Source organism: Python bivittatus, unplaced genomic scaffold (assembly GCF_059951505.1).
Source record: "Python bivittatus isolate LINGU-HERP-01145 unplaced genomic scaffold, Pbiv_v1 ctg000010_np1212, whole genome shotgun sequence".
NCBI lineage: Eukaryota > Metazoa > Chordata > Lepidosauria > Squamata > Pythonidae > Python > Python bivittatus.
The window spans coordinates 4,216,805-4,233,219 of NW_028277029.1; the positions used below are offsets into that span (position 1 = coordinate 4,216,805).

The 16,415-nt window shown below is 45.5% G+C and overlaps 1 protein-coding gene across 3 annotated transcripts in view; it reads left to right on the top strand.

The window, feature by feature from the left end:
- Positions 1-16,415, top strand: part of EFCAB6 (EF-hand calcium binding domain 6) — a 118,582-nt gene that overhangs the window by 11,969 nt on the left and 90,198 nt on the right. Inside the window, exons 5-7 of one of the 3 annotated variants that reach the window (XM_088129287.1) lie at positions 10,085-10,221; positions 13,928-14,049; positions 16,040-16,045. In XM_088129287.1, the coding sequence (XP_087985413.1) occupies positions 10,085-10,221; positions 13,928-14,049; positions 16,040-16,045 (265 nt within the window). Of the gene's footprint in view, positions 1-10,084; positions 10,222-13,927; positions 14,067-16,039; positions 16,046-16,415 lie in introns of all 3 variants that reach the window. The other 2 variants (XM_088129178.1, XM_088129229.1) reach the window with 2 other exon arrangements.

A 16,415-nucleotide genomic window follows, 5' to 3' on the forward strand; every position in this document is an offset into this window, starting at 1 on the left:
GCGCGTTCGTTAGCTGTAATTCAAGCCCCCGCCCCAGAAGGGCCTTGCAGAAGTTGCTGGGGGCATGCAGAGGGTGCTGGGTGCACGTGGAGCCCATCTGCAACACCTTCACACAACTGCGTTTTTTCCTAGGATGACATGGCTGGTTGCCGGTAGGGGTTACCAGCACCCTCCTGTGCCCTGCCACACATTTGGCCTTCAAATCCAAGCTGCTCCCCTCCTATTCCCCATCCCTGGAGAGAGCAGAGGACAATCCACAAGCGTGGTTTGGAGATGGTGAAGAGCTTGGAGTCTTTTCCCTCCTGCATTTGATGATCCTCCATATCTAGGGCTAAGGGAGAGATCAGACCCGCCCCGTGTGAATTTCCATCCGCTTTAGAGACTCTCAGCCGCTGTGGGAGAGAATCATGCTCCTTTTGCCGGAGGAGAATGCCCACAGGGGGTGGTCCAAAAAGCCAAATTGCATGCCTGTGAAAAACAGGCAGAGCTTCAGTTGCCCTGCCGTGACTGCCATCTTGACTTTTTTGACCATGCCTTGCAGCTTCTTTGTGCCAGCGGTCTCATTCTGTCTATCCCTTTCAGGAGCAACCATCCTCTAGAACAGTGTTTCTCAACCGCGGCAACTTGAAGATGTGTGGACTTCAACTCCCAGAATTCCCCAGCCAGCATTGCTGGCTGGGGAATTCTGGGAGTTGAAGTCCACACATCTTCAAGCTGCCGAGGTTGAGAAACACTGCTTTCGAAAATGAGGTTGGATACCTGGAACAGGGTACAAGTGGCCAATAGAATGTCTGAATTGCACAGGTTCGAACTGTGCTTCAAACAGCTCCAAGAAAACCTCCCCTGCATTGAAGCTGTTATGGCAGCCATGCCCTTGCACTCTGGCACAACCCAGCACATGCTTGCACCCCCACGTGGCTCTCTAGCCACTCCAGGTGCCAGACTGTGTCTCCGGTGAAGGGCGCCTGTCTCTGGCACCGAAGACGGTGAGACGTCGGCCGACTACAGAGCTGTTGAGACAGATTGCAGCCAAGACGCTCTTTCCTCGCGGCGCCGAAGCCTGTCCGTCATCACTCAGATGTTGACTGTCCGGACTGTGCGTCAGCTTGGCTAGAAATACACAAATGAGCTTTTCCGCTTTCTAGCATAAATGAAGCAACCTCTGAAGTCCAACCTTCATGAGCTGAAAATCTCCCCTATAATCCCGGTGCAGCTATTTTGATTTATAAGAGCCTGTGTTTCTGGGTTTCACTGAGGACAATCTCATAGACAGTTAAATCCCTAGCTTTGCTGATCTCTGTATTTATGGAAAACAAGCAAAGATGTCATGTGAAATAAATGAAGAAGTAGGGTGTGGGGACTCCCACCGCTTATTTCTTTTCCGAGTGTTGAAGTGACCACTCGTTAAATAAAGAAATGAATAAAAATAATCCACGCACGGACACATCCATGTAATATTCTTGGAAAGAATATGAGAATAGCTTGCGGCTGACCTCTTCTGCAGTCAGAAGACTTGGAGTTCCGGGTGGTCTCCCATCCAAGTGATAACCAGATAGGATCCTGCTGAAGCTTTTCAAAACCAGCCAAGGTTGGCCAGGTGCTGGCCGTACAGAAATAAGGGTGGGGGTGAATAGGCATGGCGGAATCTGCACCTAGGTTTCTCCGGGTATTCTCCGCCAGATGTGGTCTAGCCCAGGCCTCAGCCGCAGGACCAGGACACCCATCGAGTACATGCATTTGTCATCCACTCCCTTGACAAACCTAACCTCTTAAACGTAAATTTATACGTTGTTTGGGAAAGAGGCCTATCATGTAAGTATTTTTGTAACCCTGCTCAGTTTATGTATATAGTTGGCAACGCTCTAGGCTTACTGAATTTCTTCTGGTTCGGTTGAAACTCCTCAGAGCTGATCTGGGCAGAGAAAACATTGATTTAAGCACAGGTATTTGGGCACAGCTGGGGCCTTACATGCAACACATAGGGCAAAACAAGGCTTGGGTTTGATGTGATGTATCTGTGCACTGCATTCTGTGGTCACTTCTGACTGGTCAGATCTTTAGGACCCTCACAAGCAATGTATAAAAGTGATGGCCTTCTTCTAATCTTCAGAGATACACTGCTGCTCTAAATAGTGGTTCAGTGTAGCCATCACGGCTGACATCGCTGATAGCCTTCTGGATGTCCTCAGTTTGAAGGACTGGGTCAATATTACCTCCCCTCCTTATCACTGCTCACAATGAGAAAGGGGGCAGAATTCTCCTAGTTCTGTATAGCTGGGGTGTCCACAGGGAGGGGGACAAAAAAGTCAAGATGGTGGCCACCACCATGGGACCAAAACCCTGCCCTGGGGACTCCCCCAATCCAGCAGTGTCTAAACTGGAAGTTTCAGTTTTTATTTGAATTTAGGGATCCCTCAGTTTTGCAATATCACAGAGTGCAAGTCCTACAATCTATTTTTTGAATCAGTGTGAAGACTTATGACAATGGCTTCTATCTCTCCCAGCTCTGACTCTTTTGACAATGAAAGCGGCAGATTTATAATTGCTTGGATTAGAGTTTACTAGATTTGATACATTCAGGATACAAGGTAATAATCTAGTAAGGCTGCTGCTTAGGATTCGATTCCAAAAAGTTGCTTCGATGGAGCACAAACGTAGCACCTTTCCGCAGCTCTTTAAAGCAGCTGCGTCTTTCCCCAGGATTGGCTTTAAAGAGTTGCAAACTGCATGCATTCTCCCTTCTGGGGTTTTCTGAACCCCTTTTTTTGGAATCTGAATCTAAAGTACTGCACAGCCTTGTGATCTTAGGTTTCTACCTGAATTGTTTTGGGCCTTGAGGAGCATTAAGTATGAGTAGTTCAGTCTTGTGAAGTAAGACAGGCTTAAGTAAGACTTAAGCCTGAGGTAGCAGTTTTACTCTTTTCCTTTGTTATTGGGTGAAGGCTGATTGTGCTGGTGAGGCAATATTAGAGGAGGAACCATTACAGGGCAGAACTTTCAATGTCCCAGATTTCAGTTCTGCAAATGACTGCAGAGGAATCATCAGATGGAAGCCAGATGAGATCATTTTACGTCCTGTGGCTTTCAGCGGAAGGCCTTGAGGAACTTTCAGTTCTGTAGTACTACTAGCAGAACTCTTATTTCCTCGAAGTAGGGGAAGCCACCAGGAAATCAGACACACTGGGCCATACTGGAGCCCAAACTGGGCATGGAAATTGAAGTTCTCCAGCACAACTTGGGGATCTCCACCACCAGCCCAGCAATGAGATCCAGAAGTCCAGGCAGTGGAGTGGATGGTGAACCACCAGCAGCTCTAGCCTGTAGCCCTGACTACATCGATTCCTGGGGGGTGGCCTCTTTATATTAATCAGCGGAGCCACAGGCAAGGCACCATGCCCTGTCACCAGTATCCCCCTCCCTGGCCTTGGCCTTGGCTGCTGCTGCAGCCTGAATCCAGAAGGGCAGATCTCTGGCAAGCCTACATCCTCATCACTGACCAACTAGGTTCTAGTGATACAGGCTAGGCCCACTGGTATCCAACACCATGCTTGCATGGGAAAGGTCTTATTTTCAATGGACCTGGCATAACCCAGCAACAGCCTCACGGCCCTGGGCGCAGACTTGCTGGACCCACTCCTTCTGTATTAGCATGGCCAGTCTCTAATGTCCTATCTTCTTCTGCTATTACCATGGAAATCCAGCCCCTGCCAACATGCCCCCAGTCTGCACACTCAGCTTATTTATACCCCAGTTCCATTCCACCAACCACGTGTCACACCAGAGAAGTCCCAAATTAGCCATCACACCAACAAGACGAGGTTGCTGTCCGCAGGTATTTGAGACTGCCCCCCTCACCTCTACCAGCTACCTCCTATTTCCTGTTCTCTTCTGCCATACCCCAAACCCAGGTTTAGATCTTTTGGAATCTCCCCTTTCTTCTTTACAGGATTAACCTCTTCTTCTAGTTTTATAGTTATCTGCAAATTTGATAACCATCCCCTCAACATCTTTGCCCAGGTAATTAATAAAAATGTAGAAGAAAACCTTAAAAATCCTCAACCTGTCTAGATCTTCAGGTGGGCCTGAAATGAACAGGGTGGATTTGGACAGGGAGATATGTTAAGCCCCACATCTGGGGAGAAAAGAAAAAAAAAAGCCCAAGAATAGGACGGGGAAAACCTGGTTTGAGAGCAGTACATGTGAAAGGAATGTTGACTTGACCACAAGTTAAATATGACCCAGCAGTGTGATGGAGCTGCTAAAAAGGCAAATGCCATCTTGGGGTGAATTAACAGGGACACAGAGTCCTGATCGCAGGCAGTAATTGAAACCCTCTGGTCAGACTCTGGTCTGGATCCTGGTCAGAGCCACCTGGAATCCTGAATCCTGTTCTGGGCATCACAGCTCAAAAAGACAGTGGCAAATTGGAGTTCAGGGAAGGGCAACCGAGATGGTGAACAGTCTGGAAACTGAGCCCTGTTGGAAACAGGTACAGGATTTGAGGATGTTTAGCCCACAAAACAGAAGAGTAAAGGGAGGCATGAAAGCAGCGTTCAGATATCTGAAGGGTTGCCACACAGAAGCGGGGCAGAACTTCATTCTCTGTTGCCCCAGAGAGCAAGGGCAGAATGGGTGGGTTAAAACTCCAAGGAAAGAGGTTCAGGGTAGGCATCAGGAGGAAGTTCCTGGCTGTATCAGCTGTCAGTCGGTGGGATAGGCTGCCATATGAGGTGACAAGGTTTTGTCTGCTAGTTTCCCATTTTCTTTAGAGGCTGGACGGCCACTTGTCAGAGATGCTCTAGTGCAGGGTTTTTCAACCTTGGCCGCTTTAAGATGGGTGGACTTCAACTCCCAGAATTCCCCAGCCAGCCATGCTGGCTGGGGAATTCTGGAAGATGAAGTCCACCCATCTTAAAGCGGCCAAGGTTGAGAAACACTGCTTCAGTGAAACCTACACTCAGCAAGGAATCAGATTAGATGACCTCTGAGATCCCTTCCAACTCCAGAATCCTGTGAATCTATAATCTGTGGCTCCGATTAGAACTGGAATGGAGACCACTAGGAAATCTCAGGACCGTAGATTAGAGTGATAAAATGGCCACCTTAAGTCTGTATTGCTGCCATGAAAACCGCATGGACACATCCAGGAAGTTTCCTGGGGGCAAACCTGGCTCTGTCTTAACATTAGTACCATATCTGTATTTTTTAAAATCTTCTGCCATATTAAAAACTGCAGTCGAAAGGCAATCGCAGATCCTCTGAGAGAGGCAGAGGCTTAAGAATTTGCCAGTGCTTGCTCTGTGCTGGATCTGTGCTGTTTCCTTCCCAAGCTGAATTCTCTCTGTCTGTCTGGCACCTTTTTTTTCCGCCCTTGAGCACCGAGGCAAACTCAGAAATTGCACGGGACGCTGGAGAAACCTTAGGGCTCTGTTCAGCTTTCTGGGTCACAGCACAGAGCAAGCCGGGTTTAAATCTAGCTTCCCTTTCATCCTTCAAAAAAATCAGCACCGGGGTTCTCATTAGCATCACATCAACAGGGACTTCACAAATGCAATAAACAACAGCATGTTAAGGTGTAAATATCTTCCAGCCAACATAAGGGCTTTTTCCAATTGCCGGTGCAAAAGAAAGCAGACTGAGAGGAAATGGAAAAGGGGGGGAGTGGGAAGGGGTTTCCATCGCCTGTATCCCTGCTAAGTTCTTTTTTCTCTTCTCATTTTATGTTTATGAGGATCTGAAAATAATCTAATTCTTTCCTATCTGGTTTGGCCCATCTTTACCAGCTGGTAAATAGGAAACATTCGCCATAGGAAGCCAGTTCACTGCAGAGTGTAAACAGATGGAATCAATATAAAGTGACACGTTAGACTGTGCTACTGAGGATAGGGAGCCAAAACGAACAGCCGAACAGTCGCTATACTTATTTTGTTCCAATTCATTTGGTGCTGAATAGCACTTCATATCTCCACAGCTGTGGCCTTCCATATTTCTGATTTTTGCGCGTGCAGGCTTTCTAAAACAATTTCGCTCCGGCTTTGGGGCGGACAGTTCCGAAGGAAAAAATTAAGTAAAGGCTTTGTACAAAGAAGCTCGACTGTGGAGGGGATGAGGTAGGGGTGCAGACGTACCCTTATTGCTTAGAAAGATGATTATTTCCTTTTCGGGTTGTTTTTTTGAGACCTTCGTGTTGCCAGGGACGCACTTTAGATGAAAGCATTTTTCTTGTGGCCAGTCACACAATAACTTTGTTCTTTGTATTCAGTTAACTAGCTTGGAAGGGGAGAGTGTTTGTTCATTCATTTTTAACCTGCCAGAGACTCTGTAGAGCTTATATTATAAAACCCCAAGAGTTCTCTGCATTAATAAGGGTTTCTGGGCTCCCCACCCTAAATGAGGGAAAGGCGACCGTGGCTCCTCCAGGAAGGGTGTCCTGCAGTCGAAAAATGACTCCGGTTTGTGCCTTCGACTGGAAGCATTCGAGCATCCTAGGTAAACCCAGCTGCCAAACTCTGTATTGTTACATCTTCCCTCCACTTAGTGAGAGGAGATCATTTCCCATAAAACCGGGACAAGCCCAAAATGCAACTAGGAGGGGAAAAATATAAATGCAAGTGGGTGCATTGTAATGAAAGGGCGAGGGGACTCTACAATTAACGAACGGCATTCGGCGCTCAGCGTTCAGCAGGACTTTCTTCAGCAGCCAGCCCTTCGAGGTAGGCCAGGCCAAGAAACAGACCCTGCGGGGATCCCAGGAATGCTACTTTACAGCGGCCTCCCACCGAAGGGCTGCCCAGAGCCTTCCCTGCCCCTCTCTAAGGAGCGCAAGGTCGCGGCGGGGCTGTTCCAAGGCACTTTGGCACGGCTGAGACTTCTCCCGGGCTGGGCATCGGTCTCTCTTCTCCTTCCTCCTGCGCGAGGCCAGAGCTGAATGCCTCGACCGGGAGAGAGCCGGGGCCAGGCAAGAGGGCAGCCCCACAAAGTGCCAGGTGCCAGCACGAGCCGCGCTGCCCCCTTTGCCAAGCGCTGTTCTGGCCCTGAGCGAGGCAGACAAGCAGGGCTGTCTCTGCCCCGGAGAGGGACTGGTGCATTTCCCTGGTTTTGGCCTCGTTGGTGGGAGAAACCACCACCCACCCCTCCCTTTCCTGGGTGCTGGGCACTGCTGGGTGAGTCTAGATGGGCACCTGGGATGGACGGCTCAGCAGTCCACAAAGCCGAGCGGCCCTGCGCCTCTCACCTGTCCGTTAAAGAGTCTGCGCTCTTCTACTCGTGCGTGCCCGGCCTGGGGAGAGGGGGCAATCAGCACCAAGCAAGCCCCATCCTCAGCTGGCACTGCAAAGGAATGGGAGCGCTGGCAGCAAGGGGCCACGGCTGGCAGCAGCAGGAGGATCTGGGGAGGAGGCAAAATGGCCCCCTCCCCACCCCAAAATGATTTAAAAAAAACCTAGAAGTATGGCCACGAGAAACCCTGTTTTGACAGAAGCAGTGGAAAATCCATAACGTGCTCGTTGGTGACAGCACCAGCGATGCCCAGCTGGCCGAACCCATCTCTCTTTCTCAGTTTAGATCAGTCTTTTTGCGCAGCACAGGGCTCTGAAGCGCTCCTTGGGGCTTTAAACACAGAGCCTGCTTTTTTTGTGCTAAAGCCCAGGCCAAGCGCTCTTTCAAAAGAGGCATAAGCTGGTGTATGTAAGGAGCCCGCGTGGGGCCTGAGAAGTGCCCTGCAAAGTGCTGTTCGTGCGCTACCCAGGCAGGTGCGTCTGTGGAAGCAGGTGTCTGGTCTCTTCTGCAGCCTAAGACAAAGCCGCCCCAAAGAGGCCGGGTGGGGTGGGGTGGGGTTGTGTGCCCGCTGGAGCCTAAAGGGCCCAACAGGAGCCGGGTGGATCCCACCCCTGGCCGTGCCAGTAACCCTGTTGTCGAGTGCTGTAACCCGGCAAGGAAGTACGCTGTATCGCATCCAGAGCCAATGTTGGGTCAGGAGAAGGGGGAAAACGCCGCTTTAAACCTGGAAAAGCTAAAGACACCTAAAGGGAATGAAGCAAACGGTGCAGCACATCATGAATGGTTTCCTGGGTGTGTTTGTGCCATGCGCAGGGCTCCATGAGGACGGGCCCTCAGGCTGCCCAGAAACAAAGGAGTTTCCATGTGTATTTTGGGACATCACACCCAGATTGGTTGTAGATGTTCCCTCGACAGATTGGGAACAATAATAATAATGGCAACAACAACAGTTCAACAGGTGGCAGAAGAAACAGTGGGCCACCTCGTCAGCCACTGGAAGAAGATCGCACAGACTGACCGCATGACAAAGTAGCAACCATGGGGCATTGGAACATCTGCCAGAAATACCCTTTGCCTGCAAGCAAGAACTGGTGGGACCCCAAAACAGGCAAAGTAATAGAATATGAAGAAGCTCAAGTGCTCTGGGACTTTAGAACTCAAAGAGACAAGCACCTGCCACACAACGCCCCAGACCTAACCATGGTTGACAAGAAAGACAAAAAAGTCTGGATAGTGGACATTGCAATACCTGCAGACAGCAGAAGAGAAGAGAGAGAACTGGAGAAAATCACAAGATACAAAGACCTGCAAATAGAAGTCGAACAACTGTGGCAAAAGAAAGCAAAGATGGTGCCAATAGTAATAGGCACCTTGGGTCCAATCCCAAAACATCTGGAGCACCCCTTGAAGACCATCAGGATTGACAAAATCACCATCAGTCCATTGCAAAAGGCAGCTTTATTTGGAAGAGCTTATATCCTGCGATGAAACCTTTAACGCCATCGAACAACAACATCTGCCTATCCCAGGTCCTTGGGAAGGACTCGATAGGTGGACAAAAATGCCAGATCCAGTCTGAACATCTGGCTGACTGTGCGACCAATAATAATAATTTCTAAAAAGAAACCCACTGTTATACCAATCGCGATTGGAGCCCTTGGAGCAATACCTAAAGGACTCCCTCGATATTTGGAAATTTTGAATTTATCAGACCTGAACACCCTAATTTTACAAAAAAAATACCCTGCTTGGAACTGCCTATAACCCCAGACGCTAGCCTAGTAATTCTTAGGTCCTTGGTTAGGACTTGAATTATTAAGCTTTCACCAGTCTTTGACTGTGAATCTAATTGCAGATTACCATAATAATAATTTATTAAACTTGTATGCAGCCCGACTCCCAATGAGGTGTTTGTTTATAGAACATTCATTTATCGTGTGGAACTTGTACATCTAGTGATATATAGGATGGATAATCCCACACGATTTAAAGCAAATATTGGTATCTGCTTTTCTTCTGCCTTCTCACGGGTATTTCCCAGGAAAATAGATATATTTTTTCTTTTCCCAATCTTTGCCACAAATGCAAGTCATCCTTCTGGCAATCCCTTGCCCCTCTTTTTTAAATACGGATGTGATTTCAGAGGGCCGCAGATCCTTGACTTTCAGCCTCTAAATGTGTCTTGAAATGTTGGGTGCTGTGTATTACATTTAACCCGAGATTTTACTTGCAAATGGAGAGAGATTGAAATGGAAATTGTGTGTAAAGCTAAGCGTAGATTCATATCTTATGCTTTCAAAAACCACTTTCTGGTATATTACCATACAGTTTTGTACAGGTGGAGAAAGAAAGAAAGGAAGACTGTAAATATCACCCATCTCATTTTAATGCAATTTTGGAGAGGTTCTAACATGTCTCCTTCCTGCCTTTGAAGGAAGATTTACTATGCAGAATACTAGTATTTTGCAAATACTTGCTCACCCAGCCATTCCTTTAAAACAGCTTACCCACCTCAGTATTATGTTCAGTTAATCTCCAGCTTTCCATAGTTGAACAAAGGCATTGTGTGTATTTACCATTTGCTCAGGGTAAAAATATAGTTTTGGAAACTGAATTTTACAAACCTAATTTTGAAAGACGCCCCCTCCCTCGCCCAGCTTATGCAACATTTGGTTAATTTTTTTTTTCATGAAAGCTTGTGGTGGAAGGAGACATATTATTTGATATCAGAACCCAGTATTAGTATGGAGCTAGTACTACAAACAGTTCTCTTCTGTATTTTAATCCAGATCTTTTGTATTAACAGATTTCTAAAAAGATCAAGCACTTTATCAAGACCTGCAGACTTTTTGACTATAATCAAAATGGACAGATCCAGCGGCATGAGCTGAGGAGGATTCTGGAAGTCAACTGCTTCAAGATGACGGATTGTGAGTATGATAAGTAAGTAAAGCACAAGCTGAGGGCTCTGGCAGAGTCACTGTGGGGAAGCCCACCTTACATGCAGTAATTACTACTACAGGTAGTCCTCGCTTAATGACCGCTCATTTAACAACAGTCCGGAGTTATGATGGTCTTGGGAAAAGTGCTTTACGACCCCTGAGGTCACCTGATCATGATTTGTGACCTTTTTATGATGGTTGTTAAGCGAATCACATGGTCATTAAGCAAATTCTGGCAAAAACGTCCATTGGGGAACCTGGATTTGCTTAACGACCATGTGATTCGCTTAACAACCATGCGATTCGCTTAATGACTGTGGTGATTTGCTTAATGTCTGTTGTAAAGAAGGTAGTAAAATCAGCTCTGATTCATTTAACGACCAAATTGCTTAGTGACCCAAATTCCGGTCCCTATTGTGGTTGAATAGCGAGAATTACCTCTATGTTTACTTTAGTAGGTCGTGTTTCCTTGCCAACATAAATTATGTTGTTGGGTAGCATTAGTAAGTGTTAGATAATAGCTGTTAACATACGTCTAATGTAAACTGTGGCAATCTCCTATTTTTTCATTCTTATTCTTTAATGTATGTATCTTAATGAAACTGTTCTGCTCTTGTTACACAATGGTCCTGTTTGCACACCATGCTTACTTGGTTCATGGAAAAAAGGGACTATATGTTGCATGAACTCCAAAATCCAGCTAACACATCCAGGAGAGTAATTCAGAGAGCCTTAAACAGTCCTGGGCTGGTTTCAGGCTGAAATAACTCTCCTTGGCCAGCCGTAGCTGAAATGCTCGCTAGGAATTCTGTCCACTTCATCATCATCTGAGAGGAAGACCACACTTTAGAGAGGCCCTCAAAAATAAGGCCTCTCCAGTGTGAGGACAGGCAAAGAGGAGGGTTGGGTGTGATTCCACAATTTGCCTGCAGCGTTCTGGACTCCAATTTTAGTTTTGATCAATTAGCCATTTTGATTATTTTGTATTATTTACTCATACTTTGCAAGTGATAAATGGAAACAACAATCTTCAGGAGCACAGAAACCCGACCCTCAACTATCATCCACTTCACAGTGTTCTCCAGTTTCATCAAGTGCTGCGTGCAAACTTTTCATGCCTAGATTCAAAACCGTAAAACCCGAGACGCAGAAGCTTTTCTAGATTTGTTTTTGAGTGAACGCTCAGTTTCTCAGAAAATAGTGTTCTGCTCCCAGTCCCCTAATCTGTGTGTGTGTTTGTGGGGCGAGGGGTTTAAACACACTTTTGCAACTTTTTTGCAGGGGTCTTTCCTATGCACAACCTTGGTAAGGAGAGCTCTTCCTCCTGTCTCCCAAGGTTATTCTCACAGCCCATTACAGGGCGGTGTAATCAGAAAATCCCTAGTTTGCTATAGTCTAGACTATGGCTAGACTTTGCCATAGTTTAGTCTAGCTAGGCTACACTATGGCAAACTCCTTCCATAGAGTTCATCATGAAAACCATACAGATTGATCCTTAATAACTCAAGGGAGAGGTGTGGAAATAGATAAATAGCAATGAAAGAACTAATACTCAGTCTTGTCCTGGTTTGCTTCTTACCTCTTTTGAGTAGAGTGGTTGAAAGTAAAGATTATTCAGCCGTGCTGTTCCAGGCTATCCCTTCCCTCTACTTCATTTCTGTTGTAGATGCACACTCAGGCTTGAATGAGTAAAGTTTAGTTTCATAAGACCCACATTAGTATCTCTGTGTTTGGGCAAGGAAAGTTGCATTTCTCTGATGGGAGGGCTGTTGTGTTTTGTTATAAGCAGTGATGGTGTGGGTTGGCTCCCAGATCTGGGCTACGTAAATCCAACCAACGACTAAATGGCACCAAAGGGTTAATTTTGGGCATCTCTCTGCGGCTGTTTAGCATGGGCCCCCAGGCTTTTGTGGTGCAAATCTGATCACCTTAATCCGAGGAGTCTGTATCCCCCTTGGAGCCTAGAAAAACTTTTATTTGGAAGGTTTAGAGAGCTGTAATGAGTTGCAACAGCAGAAACACTGAGCTGGAAAGGGGAGAGAAATTAGGACAGACAATTTATTTGTTTTGCTTTGCTCTAAATATTTTATCTCTCTCGTTACTAGCAACCTCAAAACAAATTTTAGCCCATATTTACTAGCTGGGCTTGCTATTTGATATTCCTCTTTTTTATGGGCACTTGGCATGTTCTCCAAAATTAGATGAAAACCAAACAAAAACCCTTCCTATAATTTGGTGCACACAATTACAGAACAGAAGCCATGCTTTTCTAAAGCAGAGCAATGAAAAACAACAAAATGTGGCTTTATTTGACAATAAATCTTGTACTTGGCATCAAAGTCTTCAATGTGATAAATCTGAATGGATGTTACTAGAACAATAGGAGTGTGTACCATCATAAAAAGTATCACAAATTTTTATCTGGCGCATTTAAAGCTGAATTAAAATGATGACATTTATTCTCTAGAGATTTGTAAAATGTGTGTAGCCAACTGGATTCGTCTTTGGTGGAATTTAAAACGGTTCTTACGGGAAGAAGGCAGATCTAAGTTTGCTCCCCTAATGTCACTATGTTTATTAAACAGGTCCGTGTTTGTTTATCACATTTGTAAGGTAAAGCTTGACTCCTGGGAACCTCATGGGCACGTCCATGTAACTTTCTTGGCAGCTGTATGGAAATGCTTCTTTGGGGAAGTTTTTCAGCTTCCCATTCTAACGTACAAGGGGCTTCCATCAGCTAAGATTAAATAGGTGATGCAAAATCCCCTTGAGTCAAGCTGAACTCCGTGACTTCATGGACTTCATGGAAGTGACTTCATGGACACATTTTTCATGCATTACCTTCCACTCTAGCCTCCTGCCCGGGAGGATAGGATTCCCTGGAGGGTTCCCACCCAAACACTGACCAGGCCAAGCTCTGCTAACCTTCTGAACCCAGAGATCAGCCTACTGCTGCTATAGCTGAACCCACTCTTTTCTTTCTTTCTGTTTAAGGACCCAGCTCCGAGGGTTTAGAAGAGGGAAGAGGTGTCAGCTTCGTCTTACTTCTAGGGATAGTCAGAAAAACAGCTGGAGACGCCCTGCATTGGGTTGGCTGGAGTGTTTTTGATCTTTTGGATCCAGAACCTCCGTGGCTTACTTACACAAGTGGTTCATCATTCCCCTTTTATCTGTGCTGATATTATGTTCCAACATCTGAGGGTAATAGTTGGGAAACTTTCTTTGGGGCTGGGGGTGAGGAGGAAGTTCTGAGATCAAAGGAGGACATGGACTGTTTATGATAAACTGAAAAAGCCCTTGAATTAAAAAAAAGGGGGAAAAAGGAAGAGAGAGGGGGAAAAAAGGACTTGCCATGGTTTACAACATTGCAGTGGCTTCTTCTAAGTTGTATGGGTGACACAGATAATGTAGTCAAAATGTTTATTTCTAGGTATGTTTCAGAAAAAGAAGTAAAAAGATGAACATCCCTTTCCTTCAAAATCTTCCCAGGCTGATTAGGGGAAATTGATCCCCGGAGAGTGATTTGTACAGTGGGCAATGATAAATAAATCATTGTAGTGGGGAACAGAATGTACAAATTAAAGAAAAGGTCTTGCTCAGCTTTTATTTTGATTCCTATATTCATTGTCAATTGTATGCACAATTAAACATTTCATTAGTCTATCCTCCAAAATTTTACTTTAATGAACTTGTGTTTTGTTTTTTAGATTATGGAATCGATACTGTATTTCGAGAACAAATACCCTGAATTATAAAGAGTTTTTGCAATATCTCGGCATAAGTTTGGAAAAAAAAAAGAGAAAGATGACACAAAAGATTACCGATTCAGGTAGGCATCTTAAGGGGGTTGAGGGAAGTGGAATTAAATCATGCTTTCACTGTTACAAAGTTTGGTTTCTCCAATTAATATACAAAATATAGGGGGCTGTGTTATTGCAAGGTTGGAACATCAAGCAAACTCCACAGACTATAAAATCCTGGGGGGGAAAAGGAACCATCCAGAAACCTTTGTGAAACTATTTCTCTATCAATGAATGATAATCCTAACAAAGGGCAATTTCAGCTACTTGTCTCCTGTGCTGCTCCCAGCTGTTTCATAAGCCATCTTCAGAAATTCCAGGCGGGGTTGGGCTATGGCCACACAAGCCCTGATTGGACATTCCCCTGCTTCTTGCCCTTCCCATCCAAGCAGGAAGGCAAGCCCAGTTGGCTGGGTGGACCCTGGGTGGACCTGTCTACCTGGACCAGCCTTCTCCTTTAGGGATTGTTCCCTCCTCCTCGCACTCATTCCTCTGCTTTCCCAGATGTTTGCACACATGGATGCCTTCCCAAATTATCTTCCTTGGCACTGAGGCAGACCCTTTCTTTTCTTTTTTCCCCTTTGGTACCATTGTTGCTCTGATGCCACAATGATCAAAGCAACAGGGAGCAGGCTGTTCTTTGATTCCTACCATCCTCTAATAAAAAATTGTCAACTGTCAACCAGCGGATAAAATAGAACATAACCCAGGATGAAGAGGCAGCCCAAGGAGGGGGGACCCAAGCAAAACCAGGGGTCTTGTTAGATCAAAGCAAAGTGCTGGAGATCACCAGCTCTAATGAGCTTAAAACAACTCAGTTCAGAAATTAAGTTTTGAATTTAAGTATTCCATACGGCTGATGGGCCAAGTAGGAAGGGCAGATCTGACCCCATAATAAATCATACATGGACTGTTCTATTACAGGCTTTCTCCGAAAATAAAAGTATCCTGTATGTAGAAAATCACCATGTTGGATGAAACACTAGACTTTTCCCTCTCTACTTAGCTTCCTATGCTGAAATAATATGTTGCATGGTGGAACATTCATTCATTCATATCATTCATTCATTCTCCTCCCTAACTTGCTCCACACCAACTCATATTCTTCTCATACTGTGTTCCACAATCCTGTCTGTAATACAATTTTGAACAGAAAAATCTGTTCAGTCATGTCTGATTCTCGGAGATTGCCTGGACAAGTCCCTGCAGTTTTCTTGGCAAGATGGTTTGCCATTGCCTGCTTCCTACGGCTGAGAGAGAGTGACTGGCCCAAGGTCACCCTGCTGGCTTTGTGCTTAGGTGAGAGTAGAACTCACCATCGCCCAGTTTCTAGCCTGATGCCTTCACCACGATACCAAACTGGCTTTCGCAATACAATTACTTATGCAATAAAACCGAGTTTCTCTAAACCTGTATATACCGAGCAGGGGGTCTGCTTGGGAGGATCAAAGTCCCACCTCATTTTATGTGTATGAGTCCCTGCTTCTAATAATAATAGTAATAATTCTAAGTGATATTATATTGTTCACGTTAAGAATTTCACTGACACAAGATTTCTAAATATATTGTAATAGAAGAGAACTTCACACAATTGCCAGAGCTACCCCAAATATGCATTTGACTTTGAGAGTGCAGTTTGCATATTTGAAAAGGAAGACCATTATGATAAAAAGCGAGGGAGCTGCATGAAAAAAAGAAAGCCATGTTATGCATTCAGACCAGAGCTCAAGCAGAGCTGTGTGAAAATAGCAAAGATCTTGAAAGCTCCAGGAATCTGGGCAGGAGGGGGACAAGCTGGAAAGACCTGACCTTCCCAAGAGGGCCGTGGACACGAAGCTGGAACTTGAAGGACACAAGAACTTACTCCTGGTCCATCTCAAAGGCATCTCCTATCCTGGATGCTGGGCCTCAGAAGGCATTCAGGAAAGAATTGATTGTTTCTGTAAAAAGGGGCAGCCCTAAAGGCCAGGTGCCCATTCCTCCCCCTGCCAACTCTTTGCAAGAAACCTTAAATAGAAGTTCTCTGTGGATGTTTGTAGACATCCAATACGTTTCACACCCAAAACATGAGGGAGGGGAGTCATTGGCCACTCCTCTCTCAATGACTTCTTCCCAAAATGTGTTCTGAACTTCCAGCCTTCCAGCCTTTTAAGCTGCTTTGGCATCTGCTTTTTGTCAAAGATTGTGTTTACAGCAGGTTAACAGCAGTGCAGGGCACCGATGCAGGAATGGCAAATGGGTGGCAAAGTAAGTGTGAAGTTGTTCCTTTCTCTGTTTCTATCTATGGGCTTTATTAGACTACCTTGTAAGGTTCTTGTATAAAATGAATGGATGGATGGATGGATGAATGAATAGAAAATAAATAAATAAATGGGACCCATAAACATCCCCTTAT